This window comes from Neoarius graeffei, chromosome 14 (genome assembly GCF_027579695.1).
Source record: "Neoarius graeffei isolate fNeoGra1 chromosome 14, fNeoGra1.pri, whole genome shotgun sequence".
Taxonomy (NCBI): Eukaryota; Metazoa; Chordata; class Actinopteri; order Siluriformes; family Ariidae; genus Neoarius; species Neoarius graeffei.
In genome coordinates, this window is record NC_083582.1 from 18,436,934 (window position 1) to 18,463,829 (window position 26,896).

The 26,896-nt window shown below is 44.5% G+C and overlaps 1 protein-coding gene across 2 annotated transcripts in view; it reads left to right on the plus strand.

The window, feature by feature from the left end:
- Positions 1-71: 71 nt before the first annotated feature.
- LOC132898026 (tectonic-3-like) overlaps positions 72-26,896 on the plus strand; it is a 67,832-nt gene continuing 41,007 nt past the window's right edge. For both annotated transcript variants that reach the window (XM_060939376.1, XM_060939377.1), the window contains exons 1-4: positions 72-555; positions 3,158-3,272; positions 3,488-3,588; positions 11,338-11,459. In XM_060939376.1, the coding sequence (XP_060795359.1) occupies positions 294-555; positions 3,158-3,272; positions 3,488-3,588; positions 11,338-11,459 (600 nt within the window). In that variant the 5' untranslated portion in view covers positions 72-293. The remainder of the gene's footprint in view (positions 556-3,157; positions 3,273-3,487; positions 3,589-11,337; positions 11,460-26,896) is intronic.

A 26,896-nucleotide genomic window follows, 5' to 3' on the forward strand; every position in this document is an offset into this window, starting at 1 on the left:
CTGATTACGTAGTGACGTTTAATTTTTCCGACTCCTTGATTGGCTGAGCATCAAGAAACCCGGAAGTTTCCTTCCGTGAGACTTCCTTAACAACGATAATGGCTTCCTGACGATGCACTGCTAAACGGTTATAATTTTCATAATAAACAACATCATTGAAGTACATAACGCCATAAATAGGTCTCTGTGTAGCTCGTGGATATAAATTCTCCTGTAGGGCGCGCAGATTACTGTATCCGGATAGAGTACTCGATAAATCACGTTTATTTTATATTAAACAGTTGTGAACTAAGATGCCGAACTGTCCTGTCGTTGTAATGGCTTTTGGTTTTATTTTGCCGCTGTGTACACATTCCCAAGGACACACAAACCAGCCACCGATGGATCTGAGTGATTATTCTTTTACAGTGAATTCAACAGTAAACTTTACAGTGGACGGAAATGCAACAGATTCTCCAGACATCAACCAGGAGTTCGGAGCCAGAGCCAGTACTGATGGTCCAGTCGGGTCCACGGTCCAAACCCCAATCATACAGACTATACAGGCTTCTGATGGTATCAATCACTTCTGCATAACTTTGATCTGTGGAAGCTCAAAGGCTAGATAAGAAAAGTGGATTTTTTATCTTTATTTTTGCAAGCAATATGTCAATATTTTTGACAATGGTTGACAAGATTATTTCAAAATCCTGACTTAATTATTTTTAAATTCATGTTAAAAATTTATTTATAAGGGTTTGTTGTTGTTGTTGTTTTTACCTCAAAAGAATGACTCTCATGTTATTGATATCCCACACTCCTTACTGGTCTCAAAACATTTATCTCTAAATTCTGTTTAAATCTTGATTTTTTTTTTAACCTCAAAAGTCTGACTTGTTTTGTTATATATCCTAGTGCATCTCAAAAAATTAGAATACCATGAAAAAGTTCCTTTTTTCATAATTTAATTGAAAAAGGTCAACTTTCATATATTCTATATTCATTACATGTAAAGTGAAATATTTAAAGCCTTTTTTGTTTTAATTTTGATGATTATGGCTTATAGCTCATGAAAATCAGAAATCCAGTATCTCAAATTATTAGAATATTCCCTAAGATCAATCAAAAAAAGGATTTACAATACAGAAATGTCCAACTTCTGAAAAGTATATTCATTTATACACTCAATACTTGGTTGGGGCTCCTTTACCATGAATTACTCTATCAATGCGGTGTGGCATGGAGGTGATCAGTCTGTGGCACTGCTGAGGTGTTATTGAAACCCAGGTTGCTTTGATAGTGGCCTTCAGCGTATCTGTATTTTTGGGTCGGGTGTTTCTCATCTTCCTCTTGACAATACCCCATAAATTCTCTATGGGGTTCAGGTCAGGCAAGTTGGCTGGCCAATCAAACACAGTAATATCATGGTCAGCAAACCATTTGGTAGTAGTTTTGGCACTGTGGGTAGGTGCTAAGTCCTGCTGGAAAAGGAAATCAGCATCTCCAAAAAGCTTGTCAGCAGATGGAAGCATGAAGTGCTCTAAAATCTCCTGGGAGATGGCGGTGTTGACTTTGGACTTGATAAAATACAGTGGACCAACACCAGCAGATGGCATGGCATCCCAAATCATCACAGATTGTGGAAACTTCACACTGGGCTTCAAACACCTTGGATTCTGTGCCTCTCCACTCTTCCTCCAGACTCTAGAACCGTGATTTCCAAATTAAATGCAAAATGTACTTTCATCTGAAAAAAGGACTTTGGACCACTGAGCAACAGTCCATTTCTTTCTCTCCTTAGCCCAGATAAGACACTTCTGACATTGTCTCTGGCTCAGGAGTAGCTTGATATTAGGAATGCGAAAGTTGTATCCCCTTTCTTGAAGATGTCTGTTCGTGATGGGTCTTGAGACACTGACACCAGCCTTCATACCCCATGTGAATCAATGAGCCATGGTCCTGTCACCGGTTCACCAGTTGTCCGTCCTTGGACCACTTTTGATACATACAGTACTAACTACTGCATACGGGGAACACCCCACAAGATGTTATTCACTTCACCTGTCAGTGGTCATAATGTTATGGCTGATTGGTGTACATTATAAATTTGTGTCAAATTTTTGACTCCTTATGTTGGAAAAACCGACTGTTTTCAACATTTTAAAAAATACTATAAATAAGCCATAATAAATGAAACAAGGTCGATATTTGGTGTGAGATGACCCTTTGCTTAAAAAAAAATAGTCGTCTCGGGTACAATGAGGGTAGCTTTATAAGGAAATGAGCTGTAGGTTTTACTGAGCATCTTGCAGTATCAGCCACAGTTCTTTTGGACACTTTGACTGTCACACTTGCTTCTTAATTTTGCAGCAAAACCCAATAGCCTTCATTATGTTTTCTTTTTTAATCTGAAAAGTGGTCTCATGGAATATGCTGCTCAGATACAAACTTTTTTTCCCTGTAACATTTAATTTGGTGCTGGAAAATGAACATTTGGAACTCTAAAATGTTTTTGTACTGAGTTGATAATGTAGAAATCATAAAGTAGAAAATTATCACAAAGTTTGTCTGAAAAAAAAAAAAATAGGGTGCCCAAGACTTGCACGGTACTGTATATCAAGATGGGCACTGACTTTTGTGATTTCTTTTCTAATTGGTGAAAATGGAATTCTTCTCTAAACACACCTGAATTAGTACATTCTGTTGGCACAGTTGCTGTTCTTTTCTTAGTTTTTCACAAAAAGCGTTGATCACTAAATCCTCCCATTTAGGTTGTTCCTCTTTATAAACTTATAAAGTAAGCTCATCTTATTTAGAGTTGAATGTTTCATGTGTATTTAACAAAGAAGGCATTCATGAGAACCTTAGATTAGGTTGTGTGAATAGTTACACACTAGTGATGGGAATTTTTTTTCTTTTTATTTAATGGTGCTGTTTTTCCATTTCTCCTGGAAGCTGTTCTCTTTCAGATGTTTAAATGCAGTGTTGAAATACATATTACTGCATATTGCTATACCAGCAAGATGAATTAGTGTCTAAATAGAGATGAAAATGAGTAGAATTGCCTTTATGCTCTACTATCAGGTGAGTTGTGTATTAGAGAAGGGGAATCTTAACACTCTGCTGGACTGCAGGTCATCCTCACACTGGTATTTTAGTGTTCTTTGTTGTTCTTTAGGCTGTACCTGCAACATCACTCCTGATTTCTGCGATATCGGCTGCTGCTGTGATGTTGTGGACTGTGGTATCGCTGATCTGAGTTCTGTGTTCAGTGACTGTAGGCAAGAAACAAGGTGAGTGTACATTCCATTTTCTTGCATATCACTATAATTGCCAAACATTTGTCACAGTTTATGATATAATCACAAGTCTGTAATAGACTTGTTTATCTCTCTCACTGGGTGGAAACAGAATGGGAAAGAAAGAAAGACTGTGCCATCATATACCATATAATGATTGATGGAGCAGATGGCTATCTGTTAATCTGTCATATCTCATCTGGTTTAAGGGCTGGAGTGTGTATCGAGAGCTGGCTGATATTCCGAGCCAATGTGGACCCTCAGCTGGTGACAGACACGGGTTCTCTGTTCTGTGTTCAGAGAGGGAACGGTAACACTCGTCTTCTCTCACTCTGTCTCTCTACATCTCTGCTCCTCTCTACTACAGTTAGTACTACAATTGTCATGATATGCTCAGACCCATGAAAACACAAACGTAATGCAGTATGTTAATGAGCTGTTTGCAAAAGTTTTACAGTGGGCTGCTTTGCGTGCAGTTTTCCAATATACAAATGAGCCTCTAACTAAACACTGAGTTTAATTTGTTTTTACTTGTATTTAAATATTAATGGTTCAGGGGTAATTATACAGTATGCAAATATAAAGAAGTGTACAGCATATTGTATACTATGTAAAGCAGGGGTTCTCAACCTTTTGCAACCTGGGCCCCACCAAAGCTGGTTCATTGCAGTTGGGGGCCCCTCTTCTCGCCCCGCCCCCATCCCCCCCCCCTCCCAAACACACTCACCCGCAGTGACGCCACCCGACCTACAGCACCTTATATCGACAGATAGATAGATAGATAGATAGATAGATAGATAGATAGATAGCTAGCCCTGGGCTAGATTATTATTATTATTATTATTATTATTATTATTATTATCATTATTATTATTAGTAGTAGTAGTAGTAGTAGTAGCAGTAGCAGCAGTAGTAGCATTATCCATTCCATAGAAATACATAGGCCTATTATCATTATTAGGCTATTGTTATAATTGGCAGTAGCACCACATTTCTAATCTGCTTTCGGGCATTATTATAATTATAATTATTATAATTATTATTATTATTATTATGGCCTATTATCATTACTAAGCTGTTGGCAGTAGTACAAGACTTATGTTCTTTCAGGCATTATTATTAGGCCTATTATTATTATTATTATTATTATTGCTGTTGTTGGTTGTTGATATTATTATTATTATTATTATTATTATGCTATTATTATTAATAGGCATCATTATTATTATTATTATTATTATTATTATTATTATTAGTGTTTTTATTAGGTATTTTATTAGGCTTATCATTAGCTGGCTATTGATATCATTGGGAATTGGGACCAGGCGTGAATTTAGGTTTTACTTTTTACTGTGCCTTTGTGATCTGCATTTGCGTTAATGCAAGACCTGAGCCTGCTTTGCCTTGTAGACTAGCAGTAAGAAAACAACAAAAACAACAAATTATTTGGGTAGAGCTGAAATGGGGAAAGCAAAAATACAGTGTGGGGTAGTAGTCTTTAAAAAGACTGTTTGGGTTTTGCGCTGTATCGATGGATTGATGATAGTAGACTAGCGAGAGTCGGCACGAGTTAACTCGGCAAGAAACCAGACTAGTGTGTGTGTGGCAAGCACTCACACGGTGGCCACTGTATGCAGACTCACTCACGTGACGTTGCGTCATGTTCGCGTCACGGGCTTAAAATAACCTACACACAAGATTTTATGATAGATTGATGATAGATTTTATAATAGTCCAATGTCCTGCATTTTGACATGGGTAAATGTGTTGCATCTGCTTAGCTACTATAGCCTGTTAGCCCCAGATTTTTTTTTTTCCTCCATACATGAAGCCTACTCGCGACCCCCCTGGAGTACCTCCGCGCCCCACCAGGGGGGCGCGCCCCCCCCCCCCGGTTGAGAACCACTGAGTAAAGTATAACTGACAATATTCAAAATGTAAAGTTCACAATAGATAATGCACCATACTTGTTTTCCCTCCAAAATTATTGGTTCCCTTGTAAAGATTAGTAAAAAAAAGTTAGAAAAAAATCCACCATTTGGTGAAGTCATTTCATCTCACACTGAAAACATGAGAAAAATCCAACCTTTAATTTAAATAGAATTATTCAGAGAAAAAGACATTTCTCATCAAGAAATAACTATTTACAACAAAAACACGTGCCAATATTATTGGCACCCCTGGAAATGATACTGAACACAATGTAACTGAAGATTGTTTCCCATTTAAATTGTACATGCTTGAGTTGACTGGAGTGTGTAGGATGTTTCAAGCTGTAATCCATGACTTCCTGAGTAACTGGGGGACAAATATGAGGTGACACACAAGCCAAATTCCCTCAACATCAGCATGGGAAAGATAAGAGAACAGAAAAACCAAATGAGGGAGAAGTGTGTTGACCTTCATAAGTCAGGGAATGGTTATAAAAAATAGCTACTCACCTGAAAATGTCAATTTTTACTGTTAGGGAAGTAATGAAAAAGTGGACACCAACTGGAAATGTTACAAACTTACCTGGAAGCATTATTTTGCCTCCATGTACAGTGAGGAGGAGGGTAAGAGGCAAAAAAAAATCCCCAAGCATCACTGTTGGTGAATTACAAGAAAAAGTAAAATCTTGGGGTTTCCAAGTCTCCAAAACCACCTCCATGCCAACAGATTATTTGGAAGGTCTGCCAGAAAAACGTCAGCATCTGAAGTTTGCAAAACACTTCTACAACTTTGACTGGAACCATGCTCTATGGTCTGATGGAATATGAAGGTTTATTGCTTTTTGGCAATAAACACTCAAGGTGGGTTTGGTTATAAAAAGAAGGATGGCTATAATGACAAGAACCCGATCCCAACTGTAAACAAGTGTTGCCAGGCAAAACAAACCTCACCTGGTAGCACTTATGATGAACATTAAGGAAGGTATCGTGAAAAAAATAGGTGCCCCATGGGTACATGTGGCTACTGCTTATAAATAAAATTGTTTTCTGAAACTGTCCATACAGTAAATATAACGTAGCCACAAAAATGAAGCATAATCGAAAAATGAACAATTTAAAAATCACAGAAGTAAAATGTCTGAACTTTATTATTCTACTCTTACTCTTACAGTTTTCGAAACTGAAACCTCAGAACCGAGGCTGACATACACACTCTGTCGCCATGATCGAAACTCTTATTTCCTGGAAATGGCCCGGTGCTAGAGCTCAGTGGAATGCACTTTCCCTCTGTAATACGCATAAACATGTCTAAAAGCAATTTCTTTAGTCTAGTCCATTTATTTTGAATGGTGAACCAAACTGTATACACACTGACCATTTTAATCGGAACATGTGTATGCGCATGTGCAGTGTGCGATTGTTAGGCTACGTTCACACTGCAGGCTGAAGTGACTCAAATCCGATCTTTTCGCCCATATGTGACCTGTATCCGATCTTTTATTGACAATATGAACGACACAGATCCGATTTTTTCAAATCCGACCCAGGCCGTTTGGATATGTGGTCCTAATTCCAATTCCTATCCAATCTTTTCATATGCGACTTCAGTCTGAACCGCCAGGTCGCATTCATCCGACTTGCACGTCATCAACAAGCCACAAACGTCACTATTCTGCGCTGAAGTAGGCGGCGGGTCTCTCAAAAAAAGTTATGACCACGGGCGCAGATAGATGGTGGGACTCATCCCACCCAGATTTAAATTCACCTCGTTCGGTCCCCCCACTTATAGGGAGGAAAAAAACGTCTATGCTGTCTTTCTTTGCATAAGGCAAACCTCACGGAAAAATCAAAAGACTAATTACCATTCGGTTTATTGAGGTGCACAGCAGTGTATACATAGTTGCAACAACTCACATAAAACAAAACAAAGACTGATATTCGGTTGGTTGAGCTGCGCAGACTGCACAGGTTGCGAGCTCGAGCTTGGTTGCTATGGTTACTAACAACAAGTTTGACAGGCATATCGGGGTTGGGGTTGGTTTGCTGGCAGCTTTGTCCCCCCCAGTTTTTTGTCCCTCCCAGTTCAAAAAACGTATCTGCGCCCCTGCGCATGACATCAATGCGAGGGACGCTTCGGGCTGTGAAGGTTCTGAATCTTCTCAATGGAAGGACGCAGAGGTTAGGGAGCTGATTTCCATTTGGGGGGATACAGCTATTCAAGCTAGATTGGATGGGTCATACCGCAACCGGGCGGTTTTACTTCCGTAAACACTGGCCATGCTCACTGCGTGTGACGTCGTCGTATCCTGCAATGTGCATGCGGAACACTTTTCGGTCACTTTTCGTTCATACTGAGGATCACATACAAGTCGCATATATTTGTTAATGTGAACGACCTCACAAAAAAATCGGATTTCACAAAAAATCGGAATTGAGCATTAAGCCTTGCAGCACAACGACAGGGTGGCTAGTGCCTCTATATGAGGCAGTAGCCACAACAAAAACGATTTTGACCTTTTTGGTGACCTTGACCGGATGACCCTCAAAATGTTGGAGGTTCTGTTTGAGACCAATGCCCATCTATCCTGAAAGTTTCATGAAAATTGATCCAGCTGTTTTCCCATAATATCATTAACAAAGAAACCCCACCGAAAACAATATCTCGCCCCCTGGTGGACTCCGTTCCAGGCGAGGTAAATATGATGGAGGTCCTGTGATGTTTTGGGGTCTGTTTTTCCTCCAAAAGCCCTGGAAACCTTATTAGGGTACCTGGCATCTTGGACTCCATGAAATACCAGGACATTTTACATCAAAATCTGTCTGCTTCTGCCAGGAAACTAAAACTGGGTCATCATTGGATCTTCCAGCAAGACAATGATCTGAAGGATATGTCCAAATCAACACAAAAATGGTTTGCTGAGCACAGAATCAAGCTTCTGCCATGGCTATCTCAGTACCCTGACCTGAACCCCATTGAAAACCTGTGGGGTGAACTGAAGAGGAGAGAGCACAAGAGAGGGCCTCAGACCCTGGATGATCTGGAGAGATTGTGTAAAGAGGAATGGTCTCAGATGTCCTGCTTTGTATCTTCAACCTTATAAAATGTTATAAGAGAGACTCAGTGCTGTTTTACTGCCAAAGGGGGTTATAAAAAGGATTAAATGCAAGGGTGCCAAAAATAGTGGCTCTTATGTTTTTGCTGAAAATAATAATTTCTTGATGAGGGATTTGTTTTTTTCTCTGAATAAATTTATTATCCCCCGCCCAAACAAAGTTTGGGCGGGGGATAGAGAAACGGGTTCCGTCTGTCCATCCATCCGGCAATCCATCCGGTCACATTTTCATTTCCGGGCCATATCTTTAAAACTACTGAAGATATCTTCATGAAATTTTGTATACATATCAAGCAACATGTGAACTGGTGCTGTTTACTATTTTGGATTTTTGGAAAAAGTATTTTTCAAATTTTTACATAAATATATTTTGACTTAGTTTCTAAGAGCAATGTTAGTTTCTGGAGCATATATCCAAAACTATTCATGATACAGATTTGAAACTTGGTATACATGTTAACAATGTGATGTAGATGTGCCTTTTCCTAATAAGACATTTGAGATATTTTCATTTTTCATGTTTCCATGGAAACAATTTCAGACTTAGTCTCTCAGATTAGTCTTGGGGTAGGTTTTGTTTCCGGACCAGAACTTGAAAACTGAGTGGTATGGTCTTGAAAGTTGGTATATGTGTTGATTAAGTAATGTATATGTGCCTTTTGATGCGAAGAAATGTGAGAAATTAAAATTTTTAGATCAGCTGGACCAAAGGTCTGGTGGGGTTATGCCATGGGCTGCTGAGGTCAGTGTAAAGAGGTAGGGTTGGTTTCCTGCAGCAGAACTTGAAAAATGTTACAAATATCTTGAAACTTGGTATGTAGTTGATAATAGGGTGGGGGATATAGATTTGATTTAAAGGTTGGATTTTTCTCATTTCTTCAGTGTGATATGAGGCGACTTCACCAAAAGATACAGTGGTGCTTGAAAGTTTGTGAACCCTTTAGAATTTTCTATATTTCTGCATAAATATGACCTAAAACATCAGATTTTCACACAAGGCCTAAAAGTAGATACAGAGAACCCAGTTAAACAAATGAGACAAAAATATTATACTTGGTCATTTATTTATTGAGGAAAATGATCCAATATTACATATCTGTGAGTGGCAAAAGTATGTGAACCTTTGCTTTCAATATCTGGTGTGACCCCCTTGTACAGCAATAATTGCAACTACACATTTCTGGTAACTGTTGATCAGTCCTGCACACCGGCTTGGAGGAATTTTAGCCCATTCCTCCGTACAGAACAGCTTCAACTCTGGGATGTTGGTGGGTTTCCTCACATGAACTGCTCGCTTCAGGTCCTTCCACAACATTTCCATTGGATTAAGGTCAGGACTTTGACTTGGCCATTCCAAAACATTACCTTTATTCTTCTTTAACCATTTTTGGTAGAATGACTTGTGTGCTTAGGGTTATTGTCTTGCTGCATGACCCACCTTTTCTTGAGATTCAGTTCATGGACAGATGTCCTGACATTTTCCTTTAGAATTTGCTGGTATAATTCAGAATTCATTGTTCCATCAATGATGGTAAGCCGCCCTGGCCCAGATGCAGTAAAACAGGCCCAAACCATGATACTCCCACCACCATGTTTCACAGATGGGATAAGGTTCTTATGCTGGAATGCAGTGTTTTCCTTTCTCCAAACATAACACTCCTCATTTAAACCAAAAAGTTCTAGTTTGGTCTCATCCATCCACAAAACATTTTTCCAATAGCCTTCTGGCTTGTCCATGTGATCTTTAGCAAACCAGATGAGCAGCAATATTCTTTTTGGAGAGCACTGGATTTCTCCTTGCAACCCTGCCATGCACACCATTGTTGTTCAGTGTTCTCCTGATGGTGGACTCATGAACATTAACATTAGCCAATGTGAGAGAGGCCTTCAGTTGCTTAGAAGTTACCGTGCGGTCCTTTGTGACCTTGCCAACTATTACACGCCTTGTTCTTGGAGTGATCTTTGTTGGTCAACCACTCCTGGGGAAGGTAACAATGGTCTTGAATTTCCTCCATTTGTACACAATCTGTCTGACTGTGGACTGGTGGAGTCCAAACTCTTTAGAGATGGTTTTGTAACCTTTTCCAGCCTGATGAGCATCAACAACGCTTTTTCTGAGGTCCTCAGAAATCTCTTTTGTTCGTGCCATGATACACTTCCCCAAACATGTGTTGTGAAGATCAGACTTTGATAGATCCCTGTTCTTTAAATAAAACAGGGTGCCCACTCACACCTGATTGTCATCCCACTGATTGAAAACACCTGACTCGAATTTCACCTTCAAATTAACTGCTAATCCTAGAGGTTCACATACTTTTGCCACTCACAGATATGTAATATTGGATCATTTTTCTCAATAAATAAATGACCAAGTATAATATTTTTATCTCATTTGTTTAACTGGGTTCTCTTTATCTACTTTTAGGACTTGTGTGAAAATCTGATGATGTTTTAGGTCATATTTATGCAGAAATATTGAAAATTCTAAAGGGTTCACAAACTTTCAAGCGCCACTGTAGATTTTTTTTCCTAACCCTTTTTACTAATCTTTACAAGGGGGACCAATAATCATGGAGGGCACTGTAATTGTGCAAGATGCAAATCCCTCGAATCAACCCTAACTTAGGGTTTTTGACCCTAAGTTTAGGTTTCCAAATGTTCAATTTGTAAACAAATTCAGTGTTACAGAGAAATGTATGTATAGTATGTAGTTAAAGGAAGTAAGATATTCAGTAATCAAGCACATTTCAGATAAATGCATCATAGAGGCTGTTCTGGTTTTCCTGCAGAAACTATTTTGTTATTAATGTGTTAAATCATGGTTGCTGTTATTTATTTATTTTAATCATGTCTTCCATGTTTTCTATTCAACAGTATATTCCAGTAGATGATTGAAATGTAATATTTTAACCAGATCATAAAGCTTGAGAGTTTTGTGAATGTAGGGTTGCACTGATGCACAAGTATATCGATAAAAATATAATATTTTGTGCCTTTTTTTTTTTTTTTTTTTAGATTCAGACAGCACAGCACAGAATGCACCTGCTGCCTCTGAAGGGCCGTCCATCTTTTCTCCTCACTTTTCACTATCGGAGGTCAACAGTACTCAGAACACTCAGAGCTCAAGTGTTTACAAGGTTTGGGAATCATGGTGTATTCAAATGTAACTTCTGAATTTGTGCTTTTAACATGAAAAGTGGTTAAAGACTTAAGAACACTATTGCTAGTCTCCAACTCTTCACCATATCCAGCTACATGAACTACCCAGTATATCGTGTTGAAGTCTTTAATGCACATAATGAATTTAAAGGGTACCTGCAGTGAAAAATAAACATCAGCTAGAAATATTACACATTTTGTTCAAATGCATTTTGACTCCCCTGTATTGTCACATTGTGTCACATAAAGCAGTGTGTAGCAGTTCGGATGGGTGGGTGGAGCACAGAAGGACGGCAGGCCAGAACTGAGTTCACAAAACTCTTTTTTTTTTTTTTTTTTTCCACTTTTCAGTGTACTTTCACTCTCTCAGCCACATACGCATGCACACACTCCAGTCGCCTGGTTGGGGAGAGAGCTCCCTCGCCTCTCGCTCTCTCTCCTTAAATAGGACGCGGTCACTGGGGAAGACACACAAACACATTAATTAACCTCAGGTGCAGTGATTCTGCCACTTACCTTCCCTGACTCCGCCCTCCGATCACAGACCGACGCTTGGCCACGCCCCTGCTGCCACATACCCCGACCGCCCGACTCAGGCCGGGCAGCTGTCCGGCCTGCAGCCGACTACCCCCCGACGGGAGAGGAAGTCCGCCACGACCATCTGCGCCCCCGGCCTGTGGATCACCTTGAAGTTGAAGGGTTGGAGTGCCAGATACCAACGGGTGATCCGCGCGTTGGCATCCTTCATGCGGTGGAGCCACTGGAGGGGCGCATGGTCTGAACAGAGGGTGATAGGGCGTCCCAGCAGGTAGTAACAAAGGGCGAGGACCGCCCACTTGATTGCTAGGCACTCCTTTTCAATGGTGCTGTAGCGCCCCTCATGCACCGACAACTTCCTACTGATATACAACACTGGGCAGTCCTCCCCCTCCACCTCCTGGGACAAAACAGCCCTCTGTCCAACGCATCCGTCTGTAACATAAAGGGGAGAGAAAAGTCAGGGGAGTGTAAAAGTGGCCCCCCACACAGTGCAGCCTTTACCTCAGAAAAAGCCCACTGGCATTGCTCCGTCCACTGGACCGGATCTGGTGCCCCCTTTTTAGTCAGATCAGTCAGCGGGCTGGTGACATCCGAATAATTAGGTATAAACCTACGATAATAGCCACCCAGCCCCAGGAATTGTCTCACCCCCTTTTTGGTCTTGGGCCTCGGGCAGGCCACAATTGCCGCTGTCTTGTTAATTTGGGAACACACCTGCCCGTTGCCCAAGTGGAAGCCCAGATACCATACTTCCACCCGCCCAATCGCACACTTCTTTGGGTTGGCTGTGAGACCCGCTTGCCTCAGCGACCTAAGGACGGCCCTCAGATGTTGGAGGTGCCTCGGCCAGTCATTACTATAAATAATATCGTCGAGGTAGGTGGCCGCATAGGTGGCGTGGGGGCGGAGGACCCTATCCATCAGTCGCTGAAACGTAGCGGGTGCCCCAAACAGCCCAAAATGAAGTGTGACAAACTGGTGTAGGCTGAACGGTGTGGAAAAGGCCATTTTTTCTCAGGATAATGGAGTCAAGGGGATCTGCTAATAACCCTTTTGTTAAATCCAGTGTCGAGTAAAAGCGAGCAGTGCCTAGTCGATCGAGCAACTCATCAATACGAGGCATTGGGTATGCGTCGAACTTAGACACCTCGTTGACTTTCCTATAGTCTACACAGAACCGGACCGACGTGTCAGCCTTGGGTACCAAGACCACCGGGCTGCTCCAGTCACTGTGGGACTCCTCAACGATGCCCATTTCGAGCATGGCCTCGAGTTCTTCCCGAACCACTTTTTTCTTGTGTTCGGGTAGCCTGTAAGGGCGGCTACGCACTACCACCCCTTGGGCGTCTCAATGTGGTGCTCTATGAGGTTGGTGCGGCCGGGCAGGGGCGAGAACACATCCGAAAACTCGGTCTGCAACTGGGCAACCTCCGCGAGTTGGGTCGGGGAGTGATGCCAACGTTCCCTTTTGAACCTCTGGCCCCAGCTCCGCCTTCTCTGGAACCACCGACACCAACGCCACGGGGACCTCCTTGTTCCAGAGTTTGAGCAGATTGAGGTGGTAAACCTCAATCTGGTGGTAGCACCCCACCCCTGTCCGTTCGCCTCACCTCATAGTCAATGTCCCCAACTCGGCATGTGACCTCAAAGGGTCCTTGCCACTTGGCGACTAATTTGGAGCTCAATGTGGGCAACAGTACGAGTACTTTATCTCCTGGTGCGAACTCCCTGAGGCGCGTACACTTGTCGTACAGGTGGGTTTGTCGTTCTTGGGTCTGCCGCAAATTCTCCTGGGTTAGGTGGGTGAGTGTGTGGAGTTTTGCACGCAGGTCAATAATGTATTGGATTTCATTTTTACTTGGTGAAGGTCCCTCCTCCCAATTTTCCCGTAGCACATCTAGAATACCGCGCGGCTTATGCCCATATAACAATTCAAATGGGGAGAACCCCGTGGAGGCTTGGGGGACCTCTCGCACTGAAAACAACAAGGGTTCGAGCCACTTATCTCAATTACGTGCGTCCTCACTTAGGAATTTTTAATTATATTCTTGAGGGTGCAATCGAACCATTCAACTAAACCGTCCGTTTGTGGGTGATACACGCTGGTGCGGATCGGCTTAAAGGAACAGTCCACCGTACTTCCATAATGAAATATGCTCTTATCTGAATTGAGACGAGCTGCTCTGTACCTCTCCGAGCTTTGCGCGACCTCCCAGTCAGTCAGACGCAGTCAGGCGTGCTGTCACTCCTGTTAGCAATGTAGCTAGGCTCAGCATGGCCAACGGTATTTTTTGGGGCTGTAGTTAGATGCGACCAAACTCTTCCGTGTTTTTCCTGTTTACATAGGTTTATATGACCAGTGATATGAAACAAGTTCAGTTACACAAATTGAAACGTAGCGATTTTCTATGCTATGGAAAGTCCGCACTATAATGACAGGCGTACTAACACCTTCTGCGCGCTTCGGCAGCGCATTGATACGGAGCTCAGATATCAATGTGCTGCCGAAGCGCACAGAAGGTGTTAGTATGCCTGTCATTATAGTGCGGACTTTCCATAGCATAGAAAATCGCTACGTTTCAATTTGTGTAACTGAACTTGTTTCATATCACTGGTCATATAAACCTGTGTAAACAGGAAAAACACAGAAGAGTTTGGTCGCATCTAACTACAGCCCCAAAAAATACCATTGGCCATAGCTACATTGCTAACAGGAGTGACAGCACGTCTGACTGTGTCTGACTGACTGGGAGGTCGCGCAAAGCTCGGAGAGGTACGGAGCAGCTCATCTCAATTCAGATAAGAGCATATTTCATTATGGAAGTACAGTGGACTGTTCCTTTAATACCCAACAACCCATACAGTTCATTTAGTGTATGTATCATAAACGAGGTGCCTTGGTCAGTCAGAATCTCTTTCAGGATTCCAACTCGGGAGATAACGCGGAAGAGCGCTTCCGCAATGCTGCGTGCTGAGATATTGCGAAGAGGCACTGCTTCCGGGTATCGCATTGCATAGTCCACCAGAACTAATATAAAGCGGTACCCTCGTGTTGACCGATCTAATGGCCCGACAAGATCCATCCCAATTCTTTCGAATGGGGTCTCGATTAATGGGAGAGGGCGCAAAGGCGGTTTTGGAATGGCCGCTGGATTTACTAACTGGCATTCGCGGCACGCCGTACACCACGTATGGACATCGCTGCGAATCCCTGGCCAATAGAACTGGGCCATTATTCAGGCTAGTGTTTTATCCTGCCTTAAGTGTCCAGCCACGGGATTAAAGTGAGCCACCTGGAATACCAATTCCCGGCGGCTCTTCGGAAAAGCTGCGTGACTTGCTCTTTAGTTTGAGTGTCCTGCGTCACTCGGTATAATCTATCCTTCATAATTGCAAAGTAGGGGAAGGATGGGGGGGCATTTGGCTGGAGCATTTGACCATCGATTACTCTCACTTGGTCAAATGCATGCTGCAGAGTCTCGTCTCGCGACTGCTCTAATGGAAAATCTGCGAGGGATTCCCCAATAGAGAGAGGAGGAGCCGGCAGCTGCTCACTCTGACGCAGAGATGACGTAGACGGCTCTGTGACAGCTGCTCCCACCAATGTGACACCGGGACCTCCCATTATTAAACTATGGCAGGACCCACTCTTCACTCGGTGACTCATTAATTCCCCAAATCCCGGCCAATCCGTCCCCAAAATTATCGAGTGTGTAAGGCACGGATTAACCGCCGCCTTCACTATAAATTTTTCCCCTCGAAAAAAATGTGGACCGACACGAAAGGGTAGTTGTGAACATCCCTGTGCACACACAACACCTTCACCAATTGTGCTCCCTCCAATGCCTCGTCTTGCACCAGGTTTTGGTGGATTCAGGTCTGATTACAACCAGAATCCACCAACGCCTGATGTGTATCCCCTTGGATATTCACCGGTATGCAATACGCTCCGGCCCGATCGAGGGCGGCTCCTGGCGCATCGGGGATCCGAACCACCGCGCCCACCTCCATTACCGAGCACTGCTGTTGGAGGTGGCCCGGCTCCCCGCAGCGCCAGCAAACCGGCCCGGGCTTCCTCTCTGCACTGGTGCTCTGGGGCTCACTCACCTGAAGGGGGGGAGAGACAGACACAGAAGGGAGAAACTGGAGGGCACCGCGGGTGCAGCGGGCCGGCTGGGGTGGGGCCGGCCCCTGCCTCCGCGGTGGCGGAACAGGGCGAGGATGAGACACAGGAGGAGAGGGAGAGAGAGAGGAGAGGGGAGAAGAGGTTGTCTGCTGTCCTGCTGTCGGGACAGTCGCCAAATGGTCCTCCGCCAGCTCGATTGCCTGATCCAGCAACACCGGGTGGTGGCACTGGACCCACTCTGCAGCTCTGGCTGGTAGGCGCGCGATGAACTGCTCCAGCACCACCTGGTCGATGATCCCCTCGGCATCGCGGTTGTCGGCCCTCAACCACCGCCCGCAGGCGTCCCAGAGTTGCTGGCCAAACGCGAACGGCCGGCCAACTTCCTCCAAGCGCAAAGCGCGGAAGCGCTGCCGTTGTTGCTCGGGGGTGCGCCCCACACGCTGGAGGATGGCCCGTCGAAGGTCCGCGTAGGCCAGCCGGCGGTCGGCGGGGAGCTGTAGCGTGGCCAGCTGCGCCTCTCCCGTTAGCAGGGGGAGGAGGCGCGCCGCGCGCTGTTCCACCGGCCACCCCGAGGTCTCTGCTACCTGCTCAAAGAGCGTGAGGAAGGCCTCGGGGTCATCCTGCGGGCCCATCTTCATCAGGGTGAAGGGGGACGGGCTCGCGGCAGTGGACCCTGCTGGTGCGAGGAGGTGCCGGAACGCCTGTCGCTCTTCCTGCTGAGCCAGCACCAGGGCCTCGAACCGCTGTTCCCGTTCCTTCCGGAGGGCGACTAGTGCCTGGTGCTGGCTTTGCTGGGCCGTGGCGAGGGTGTGGACCAGGTCGGCGAAAGGGGAGGACTCCATGGGGCTGTTCTGCTTCTGCGCTCCAAGTCCCGGGTTTCGGCACCACTGTAGCAGTTCGGATGGGTGGGTGGAGCACAGAAGGACGGCAGGCCAGAACTGAGTTCGCAACACTCTTTTATTTCCACTTTTCAGCGTACTTTCACTCTCTCAGCCACACACGCACGCACACACTCCAGTCGTCTGGTTGGGGAGAGAGCTCCCTTGGCTCTCGCTCTCCTTAAATAGGGCGCGGTCACTGGGGAAGACACACAAACACATTAATTAACCTCAGGTGCAGTGATTCTGCCACTCACCTTCCCTGACTCCGCCCTCCGGTCACAGACCGACACTTGGCCACGCCCCCGCTGCCACATAGTGGTTTTGTATTCCCTCTCACTTAAGTTCCACTTCAGGGTGCAGCCATAATGCCATTTTGTGGGCGGTGTTAAATATCAGCATGATGTAATATTGTTGATGGGTTTCCTGTATCTTGATTGGCTCGCTACTCCTGACACCGTGATGTAGCCGGATGTATAAATCAGTCCTTGAATAAAATCTCCCAGCCTTACTTGCCCAATGGGCAAGCAGCACCTAAAACATACTTGCCCGAAAAACAATTCCACTTGCCCAGAGCTTTATTTTATTTTGGAGAGGACAGAATGCAGTTGATTTTTTTTTTTTTTTTTAATTTTTTAATTTATTTATTTTTTATAGGTGAAGAAGCATAATTATAATAAATCCACAAAACCATAACACCAATATATGCAGACATATTCAGAAAGAAAGAAGTTCTAGTAGCAGAGGAATGAATAATTTAGGGTATATTAAGCTGTGGAGAGTTTTGAATGAGTATAATAAGAATGCTGGAGCTTTGTTTGTTATCAAAGGAACACAGTCCTGTGCAAAATGTCACCGTGGAACCAGAGTGTAGAACCTACAGTTCAAGAGAGTTCTACACAAACACACTGAACTTAACCACAGCTGCATGCATGTGAAATGGAAATAAATCGATTAAGGCAGGAAAAACTATTTTGGATAAAATTATTGTCTGTTACACACTGATCAACCTGTGTGACTCAGTTGTGCCTTTTGAATTGAGAATAAATGAAGAGTGAACTAAACATTAACCATTTATTGAAATTATTATTACAAGAATGATTATAGTTACTATATGACTATAGCTACAACTGAAATGTGCTGATTCTGTTAGTGTTTGTAATTACTGTACCATCCAGTATTAGATAAAATTAAAATAAAATCTTACAATATTGTTTGAAAGTCTAGAGCAAGATATTTTGTTATTTTACAAATAACACTTCAGGTATTGTTTTAACAATAATAAGCGTCACTGTATAAATTATAAAGTGCAAATAGCTCTGTAATTACAACCCCGATTCCAAAAAAGTTGGGACAAAGTACAAATTGTAAATAAAAACGGAATGCAATAATTTACAAATGTCAAAACCTGATATTGTATTCACAATAGAAGACAGACGACATATCAAATGTCGAAAGTGAGACATTTTGAAATTTCATGCCAAATATTGGCTCATTTGAAATTTCATGACAGCAACACATCTCAAAGTTGGGACAGGGGCAATAAGAGGCTGGAAAAGTTAAAGGTACAAAAAAGGAACAGCTAGAGGACCAAATTGCAACTCATTAGGTCAATTGGCAATAGGTCATTTAACATGACTGGGTATAAAAAGAGCATCTTGGAGTGGCAGCGGCTCAGAAGTAAAGATGGGAAGAGGATCACTAATCCCCCTAATTCTGCACTGACAAATAGTGGAGCAATATCAGAAAGGAGTTCGACAGTGTAAAATTGCAGAGAGTTTGAACATATCATCATCTACAGTGCATAATATCATCAAAAGATTCAGAGAATCTGGAAGAATCTCTGTGCGTAAGGATCAAGGCCGGAAAACCATACTGGGTGCCCGTGATCTTCGGGCCCTTAGACAGCACTTCATCACATACAGGCATGCTTCTGTATTGGAAATCACAAAATGGGCTCAGGAATATTTCCAGAGAACATTATCTGTGAACACAATTCACCGTGCCATCCGCCGTTGCCAGCTAAAACTCTATAGTTCAAAGAAGAAGCTGTATCTAAACATGATCCAGAAGCGCAGACGTGTTCTCTGGGCCAAGGCTCATTTAAAATGGACTGTGGCAAAGTGGAAAACTGTTCTGTGGTCAGACGAATCAAAATCTGAAGTTCTTTATGGAAATCAGGGACACCGTGTCATTCGGACTAAAGAGGAGAAGGACGACCCAAGTTGTTATCAGCGCTCAGTTCAGAAGCCTGCATCTCTGATGGTATGGGGTTGCATTAGTGCGTGTGGCAATGGGCAGCTTACACATCTGGAAAGACACCATCAATGCTGAAAGGTATATCCAGGTTCTAGAGCAACATATGCTCCCATCCAGACGGCGTCTCTTTCAGGGAAGACCTTGCATTTTCCAACATGGCAATGCCAAACCACATACTGCATCAATTACAGCATCATGGCTGCGTAGAAGAAGGGTCCGGGTACTGAACTGGCCAGCCTGCAGTCCAGATCTTTCACCCATAGAAAACATTTGGCGCATCATAAAACGGAAGATACGACAAAAAAGACCTAAGACAGTTGAGCAACTAGAATCCTACATTAGACAAGAATGGGTTAACATTCCTATCTCTAAACTTGAGCAACTTGTCTCCTCAGTCCCCAGACGTTTACAGACTGTTGTAAAGAGAATTAACTGGGTAGACTTATTTCTGACAATTTCTGTTACCTTCGAGACCCTGCTCCATCTCAGCACATTGCTCTTCCAGCCACCTTGCTTTGTCTTTCCTTGCCTCCCTTTGAACTTGCTTGTCCTGCTTTGCGACAATGTTTATTGTTAAAAGCGCTGTACAAATAAAACTTGAAAATAAAGAGAAAAGGGGAGGTCTCACAGTGGTAAACATGGCCTTGTCCCAACTTTTTTGAGATGTTGTCGTCATGAAATTTAAAATCACCTAATTTTTCTCTTTAAATGATACATTTTCTCAGTTTAAACATTTGATATGTCATCTATGTTCTATTCTGAATAAAATATGGAATTTTGAAACTTCCACATCATTGCATTCCGTTTTTATTTACAATTTGTACTTTGTCCCAACTTTTTTGGAATTGGGGTTGTACATGTCCTTGGGGTTGTTGAGACGTAGAGGGGTGGGAATAAGATCTAGCCCACAGTTCATGTTACTTTGAGAGTAAATGCTTTGGCATTCACAACATTCTGTTCCCAAAAGCTGATGTCGGGAAAAAGTCTTTACACAAAGAAGGTTTTCTTGCTTTTGTAGTTTCTTTTTTTTTAATGTTCTTCTGTGTTGGGACTTTTCAGGAAAAGTATTCCAACATGTAGCTAATGCTAGGCCACAAATCTGCACCATCACTCCAGTCATTTCAAGGAAATTTGTACGGATCACAACCGCTCACCTCACCTTGTCCCATCCTCATTTTGAGGGTCGGGGACTATGGTAGCTTCCAGCACCAGCTTCCTCCATCCTGTCCTGTCCTTAGCTCTCTGCGTACAGTCTGATCATGTCCTGCCTGTCCAGTCCCTGACGTTGTCTCCCCATCTCCTGCTTGGCCTCCCTCTGCTTCTGGTGCATTCCTTGCAGGATGTGGGTTAAGATGTTCTGGGATCTGGTGACATGTCCAAAGTACTGGAGCTTCCGTTTTTTTTTACCATGGTTAGAAGTGTTCTTTCCATCCCCATCTCTTCCAGAACTGAGATGTTGGTGCGATGTTCTGTCCAGCTGACCCTTAGTAGCTTCCTGTAGCACTTCATCTCGAAGGCTTGGATCTTCTGAGTATCCTTAGCGTAACGTGTCCATGCTTCGCAGCCGTACGTCACTATGGGCCAGACCAGAGCTTTCAGCACCCTCAATTTGATAGAGCCATCCTTAAGGCTCTATCCTTCCAGATGACCTCCAGGGAACTAAGGGCTGCCCGTGCTGCTCCCAAGCGTGCATTAACCTCGCAACTGCTTCCAGCTGTTTCGTCAATAATGGCACCCAGGTACTTGAACGTTGACACCTGTTCCAGCAGGACTCCCTGGCAGCAGATCTTCAGTTCTATAGGTTGTTTAGTTGTTGCCATGACCTTGGTCTTCTTAGTGCTGATCTCCAGACTGTACTCCATGGACACAGTATTTACTAGGTCCAGCAGCTCTTGAAGTCTCTCCGGTGAAGTGGCTAATAGGACGATGTTGTCTGCAAATCTTAAGTTGTTTATGGTCATCCCATTGATGTTGACACCAATCCATGAGAGTTCGCCTGCAGATTCTCTCATCACTGCTTCAGAATAGAAATTAAAACAGATTGGTGAGACCAGACATCCCTGCTGCACGCCTTTTGTGACTTCGAACCAGTCAGTCAGCTCCTCCTCCACTCTCACTGCTGCCTGTTGGCATCTGTACAGCTGGCGTAGTGAATTGACTATATACTTAGAGACTCCCATTGTTTCCATTACTCTCCAGAGGGTTTTGTGCCTTACTGAGTCAGAAGCATTTTTGTAGTCAATAAATGCCATAAAAAGATTTGCATTACTCTTTCGTGTTTTCTCCATTAAAATCCTGACATTGAATATTTGGTCCCTGGTTCCCACTTTCTTCCTGAACCCTATCTGTTCCTCAGCAAATTCTTGATCTGCCACCCTCTCCATATGCTTCAGCAGAATGTGCAGTAGAATCTTGCTGGCATGAGTTATCAGGGCGATGGTGCAATACTCTGAACAGTCGGTGGTTCCTGGCTTTTTGGGGATGATGAACACTGACCGTACCCAGTCTGTGGGCCATTCTCCAGTCTTTAGGATCTTGTTACAAAGACAGCACAAGGCTTTTGTTATTGTTGGGTTGTCAGTTTTCAAAAGTTCTGCTGGCAGATCGTCTACACCAGCTGCTTTGTTCTTTGGTAGGCACTTGATAGCATGTTCCACTTCGGATTCTAGGATTTCTGGAAAGGGATCATCTGCCTCCTCACTAGGTATGTCGTGCTTGTTGTCAGCAACAGAGTGTAGTGTGTTATCTTTGTACAGCTGCTCACAGTACTGTTTCCATCGCTGTAGAATGCTCTGGAGATCAGTGAGCACCTGGTTATCCTCGCTCTTGATGTTCCTTTGTTTGGGTTGGAAACCTTTCCTCAGCTTCTTGATGATGCTCTATGACTTCCTGAGAGACCTGTTACCTTCGAGACCCTGCTCCATCTCAGCACATTGCTCTTCCAGCCACCTTGCTTTGTCTTTCCTTGCCTCCCTTTGAACTTGCTTGTCCACTTCCCTGTAGAGCAGCTCTCTGCTTTCTGTGTTGTGCTGTGTTTTCAGCTCGCACCTTCTGTCTATTAGGTCAAGTGTCTCTTGTGATATCCATGGGTGGTTTGCTTTCCTAAGTGCTTTTCTCAGTGCTTTCTCTGCTACAGCTTTGATGGCCTCAGTAAATGACACTGAGAACTCGTCCGGTGTTCTTTCTTCCTAGAGTAGGTTTAGAGCCTCAAGTCTGTTGTGGACTTCGATGTTGTAAGTTTCCCGTACTGTTGGTGTCTCTAGTGCTTCTAGATTAAGGTGGGCTCTCTGTTTCCTCCTACCACACTTCTTGCCACTTGCCACCACCGTGTTGTTGTCTAATCCACAGTCAGGTCCAGAGTATGATCAGCAGTTGGTGACACACTTCCTCCATCTCTTGCCGATGAGGATGTAGTCGATCTGGTTCCTGTACCTGCCCCCTGGGGACAGCCATGTGTAGCGCCGCCTTTCATGATGCTTGAAGGCTGTATTGGTGATTAAACAGTCCATTGTCTTGGCAGCATTCCACCAGCCATTCCCCTCGCTCATTGGGTGATCCTAGACTGTAGGGTCCACAAACATCTTCAAGCCTATCCGCACCTACTTTGGCGTTGAAGTCTCCCATCACCATGGCGATGTCCTGGCTTGGGCACTCCAGCAGTAGCTGTTGGATTTGGTCGTAGAACATTTCCACTTCCTCGTCTGGGGCATCTGCGGTTGGAGCGTACACCTGTATCATGTAGATGTTGAAAGGGGATGCCATGATGCGTACTAGCAGAATGCTGTCGCTCACAGCTTTGTAGGATAGCATACTTCTGGCTGCTGTTTGGGATAGTAAGACCACAACTCCTGCTCTGTATATTTCTCCCCCTGAATAGATAACCATCTCTCCATCTGTAGTTGTGAAGAATCCAGTTCTGGGCCAGTGGGTTTCGGCGACACTGAGGACATTGATGTCACACCTTTCCATTTCTCTTAGTATGTTACTGAGCTTCCCTGCTTGGTGTAAAGTTCATACATTCCAAGCTGCCATTCTTATGGTCTTTCGCAGGTTGATTCTGCCGGTACTTCCTCTTCCATCAGTGTTGGACCTTCCATTATGGTTGCCATCAGGATCACCATCTGGGTTTGGGTCCGCCACGCCGTCCTCGGGTCCATAGCGACAGCAACTCCCTCTTCTCCAGTAGTCAGTAGGGCGGGACCACGTCTCCTGGAGGTACCAAAACCCCCGTCCATCTCTGTTTGCTCATGCTGTGCTTCCATAGTTCACTTGGGATGTAGCTAGTAGACACTTTCTGTAGCCAGTGGGTTCTCAGTCCTCTTCTGGCCCCCTCACTTGGTTTAGCCCCTCGACCAAGAGGGTTTGCCGGGGTGTGACCACTGGCATTCGTGTCAGCTGCTTGGAGCCACAAGGGAGAGTTGGGAGTCTCCCTCCGTGGACGTGCCTTAGGGCTATCCAGTGTCTGGTATCCAGTGTCTGGTATCCAGTGTCTGGTATCCAGTGTCTGGTGTCCAGTGTCTGGTGTCCAGTGTCTGGGTGCAGTCGCCCTTTGGTAGAGGTCCCCCAGCGCAGATCTCCCCTCATACAACCGCTAATAAACTCTAATTTCTGTGTATAGCTATCCTTTGCTTCTTTTTGACAAAGATTGTCCAAGTAATCCAGTAGTCGAGCTTTTTTAGCTGTAGTTTTCTTTGGACAACAGCAACAGACACTGGACATCTCCAGTATGTGAACAGCCAATCAGTGGCTCCTGAATGTGTTTTATGATTTTTGTCATGATTTACAACCAATGGGAGACACCCTTTATCGGCTGTCTACCAATCACAGGCTCCCGTGTCACAATGGCAGTATGTTGATAAATATTTAGAAAAAGAAATATAATAACGAAATATATTTCTCATCTCATTATCTGTAGCCGCATTATCCTGTTCTACAGGGTCGCAGGCAAGCTGGAGCCTATCCCAGCTGACTACGGGTGAAAGGCGGGGTACACCCTGGACAAGTCGCCAGGTCATCGCAGGGCTGACACATAGACACAGACAACCATTCACATTCACACCTACGGTCAATTTAGAGTCACCAGTTAACCTAACCTGCATGTTTTTGGACTGTGGGGGAAACCGGAGCACCCGGAGGAAACCCACGCAGACACGGGGAGAACATGCAAACTCCTCACAGAAAGGCCCTCACTGGTCACGGGGCTCGAACCCGGACCTTCTTGCTGTGAGGCGACAGCGCGAACCACTACACCACCGTGCCGCGGAAAATAAAAATATCATTATATATATAAAATCCCAATTCCAAAAAAGTACAAATTGTAAATGAAAACGGAATGCAATGATGTGGAAGTTTCAAAATTCCATATTTTATTCAGAATAGAACATAGATGACATATCAAATGTTTAAACTGAGAAAATGTATCATTTAAAGAGAAAAATTAGGTGATTTTAAATTTCATGACAACACCACATCTCAAAAAAGTTGGGACAAGGCCATGTTTACCACTATGAGACATCCCCTTTTCTCTTTACAACAGTCTGTAAATGTCTGGGGACTGAGGAGACAAGTTGCTCAAGTTTAGGGACAGGAATGTTAACCCATTCTTGTCTAATGTAGGATTCTAGTTGCTCAACTGTCTTAGGTCTTTTTTGTCGTATCTTCCATTTTATGATGCGCCAAATGTTTTCTATGGGTGAAAGATCTGGACTGCAGGCTGGCCAGTTCAGTACCCAGACCCTTCTTCTACGCAGCCATGATGCTGTAATTGATGCAGTATGTGGTTTGGCATTGTCATGTTGGAAAATGCAAGGTCTTCCCTGAAAGAGACGTCGTCTAGATGGGAGCATATGTATGTTGCTCTAGAACCTGGATATACCTTTCAGCATTGATGGTGTCTTTCCAGATGTGTAAGCTGCCCATTGCCACACGCACTAATGCAATCCCATACCATCAGAGGTTCAGGCTTCTGAAATGAGCACTGATAACGACTTGGGTCATCCTTCTCCTCTTTAGTCCGAATGACACGGCGTCCCTGATTTCCATAAAGAACTTCAAATTTTGATTCGTCTGACCACAGAACAGTTTTCCACTTTGCCACAGTCCATTTTAAATGAGCCTTGGCCCAGAGAAGACGTCTGCGCTTCTGGATCATATTTAGATACGGCGGCTTCTTTGAACTATAGAGTTTTAGCTGGCAACGGCGGATGGCACGGTGAATTGTGTTCACAGATAATTTTCCTGGAAATATTCCTGAGCCCATTTTGTGATTTCCAATCCAGAAGCATGCTTGTATGTGATGCAGTGCCGTCTAAGGGCCCAAAGATCATGGGCACCCAGTATGGTTTTCTGGTCTTGACCCTTACGCACAGAGATTCTTCCAGATTCTCTGAATCTTTTGATGTTATTATGCACCTTAGATGGTGATATGTTCAAACTCTTTGCAATTTTACACTGTTGAACTCTTTTCTGATATTGCTCCACTATTTGTCGGCGCAGAATTAGGGGGATTGGTGATCCTCTTCCCATCTTTACTTCTGAGAGCCGCTGCCATGCCAAGATGCTCTTTTTATACCCAGTCATGTGAATGACTGTAGAGCTCTCTTAGGTGTGGATGGAGCACAGAGGGACAGCAGGACAAAGCTTCAGGTAATAACAGGCTTTTATTGCCAGACTTTTCAGTATAACAATAGTTCTATTGGGTAAATATACACACACACGCTGTGTTCTTGTCCCGGGAAGAGCTCTCCTCTGCTCTCCCTCTGCCTCCTTAAATAGGGCGCGGTTACTGGGAAGACACACAAACACAGGTTAATTACCGTCAGCTGTAGTGATTCTGCCACTCACCTTCCCTGGCTCCGTCCTCCTGTCACAGACCGGCGCTTGACCACGCCCCCGCTGCCACATACCCCCACTGCCCGACTCAGGCAGGGCAGCCATCCGGCCCGCAGCCGACTCTCCCCCCCCCCCCCCCTTGACGGGAGAGGAAGTCCGCCACGACCATCTGCACCCCCGGCCTGTGGACCACCTTGAAATTGAAGGGTTGGAGTGCCAGATACCAACGGGTGATCCGCGCGTTGGCATCTTTCATGTGGTGGAGCCACTGGAGGGGCGCGTGGTCCGAACAGAGGGTGAAAGGGCGCCCCAGCAGGTAGTAATGGAGGGCGAGGACCGCCCACTTGATTGCCAGGCATTCTTTCTCAATAGTGCTGTAGTGCCCCTCACGCACCGACAGCTTCCTGCTAATGTACAGGATGGGGCGGTCCTCCCCCTCCACCTCCCGGGACAACACCGCCCCCAGCCCTCTGTCCGACGCGTCGGTCTGCAACACAAAAGGGAGAGAAAAGTCAGGGGAGTGTAATAGTGGCCCCCCACACAGTGCAGCCTTTACCTCAGAGAAAGCCCGCTGGCACTGCTCCGTCCACTGGACTGGATCTGGCACCCCCTTTTTAGTGAGGTCAGTCAGCGGGCTGGTGATGTCCGAATAATTAGGTATAAACCTACGATAGTAGCCAGCCAGCCCCAGGAACTGTCTCACCCCCTTTTTGGTCTTGGGCCTCGGGCAGGCCGCAATCGCTGCTGTTTTATTAATTTGGGGACGCACCTGCCCGTTGCC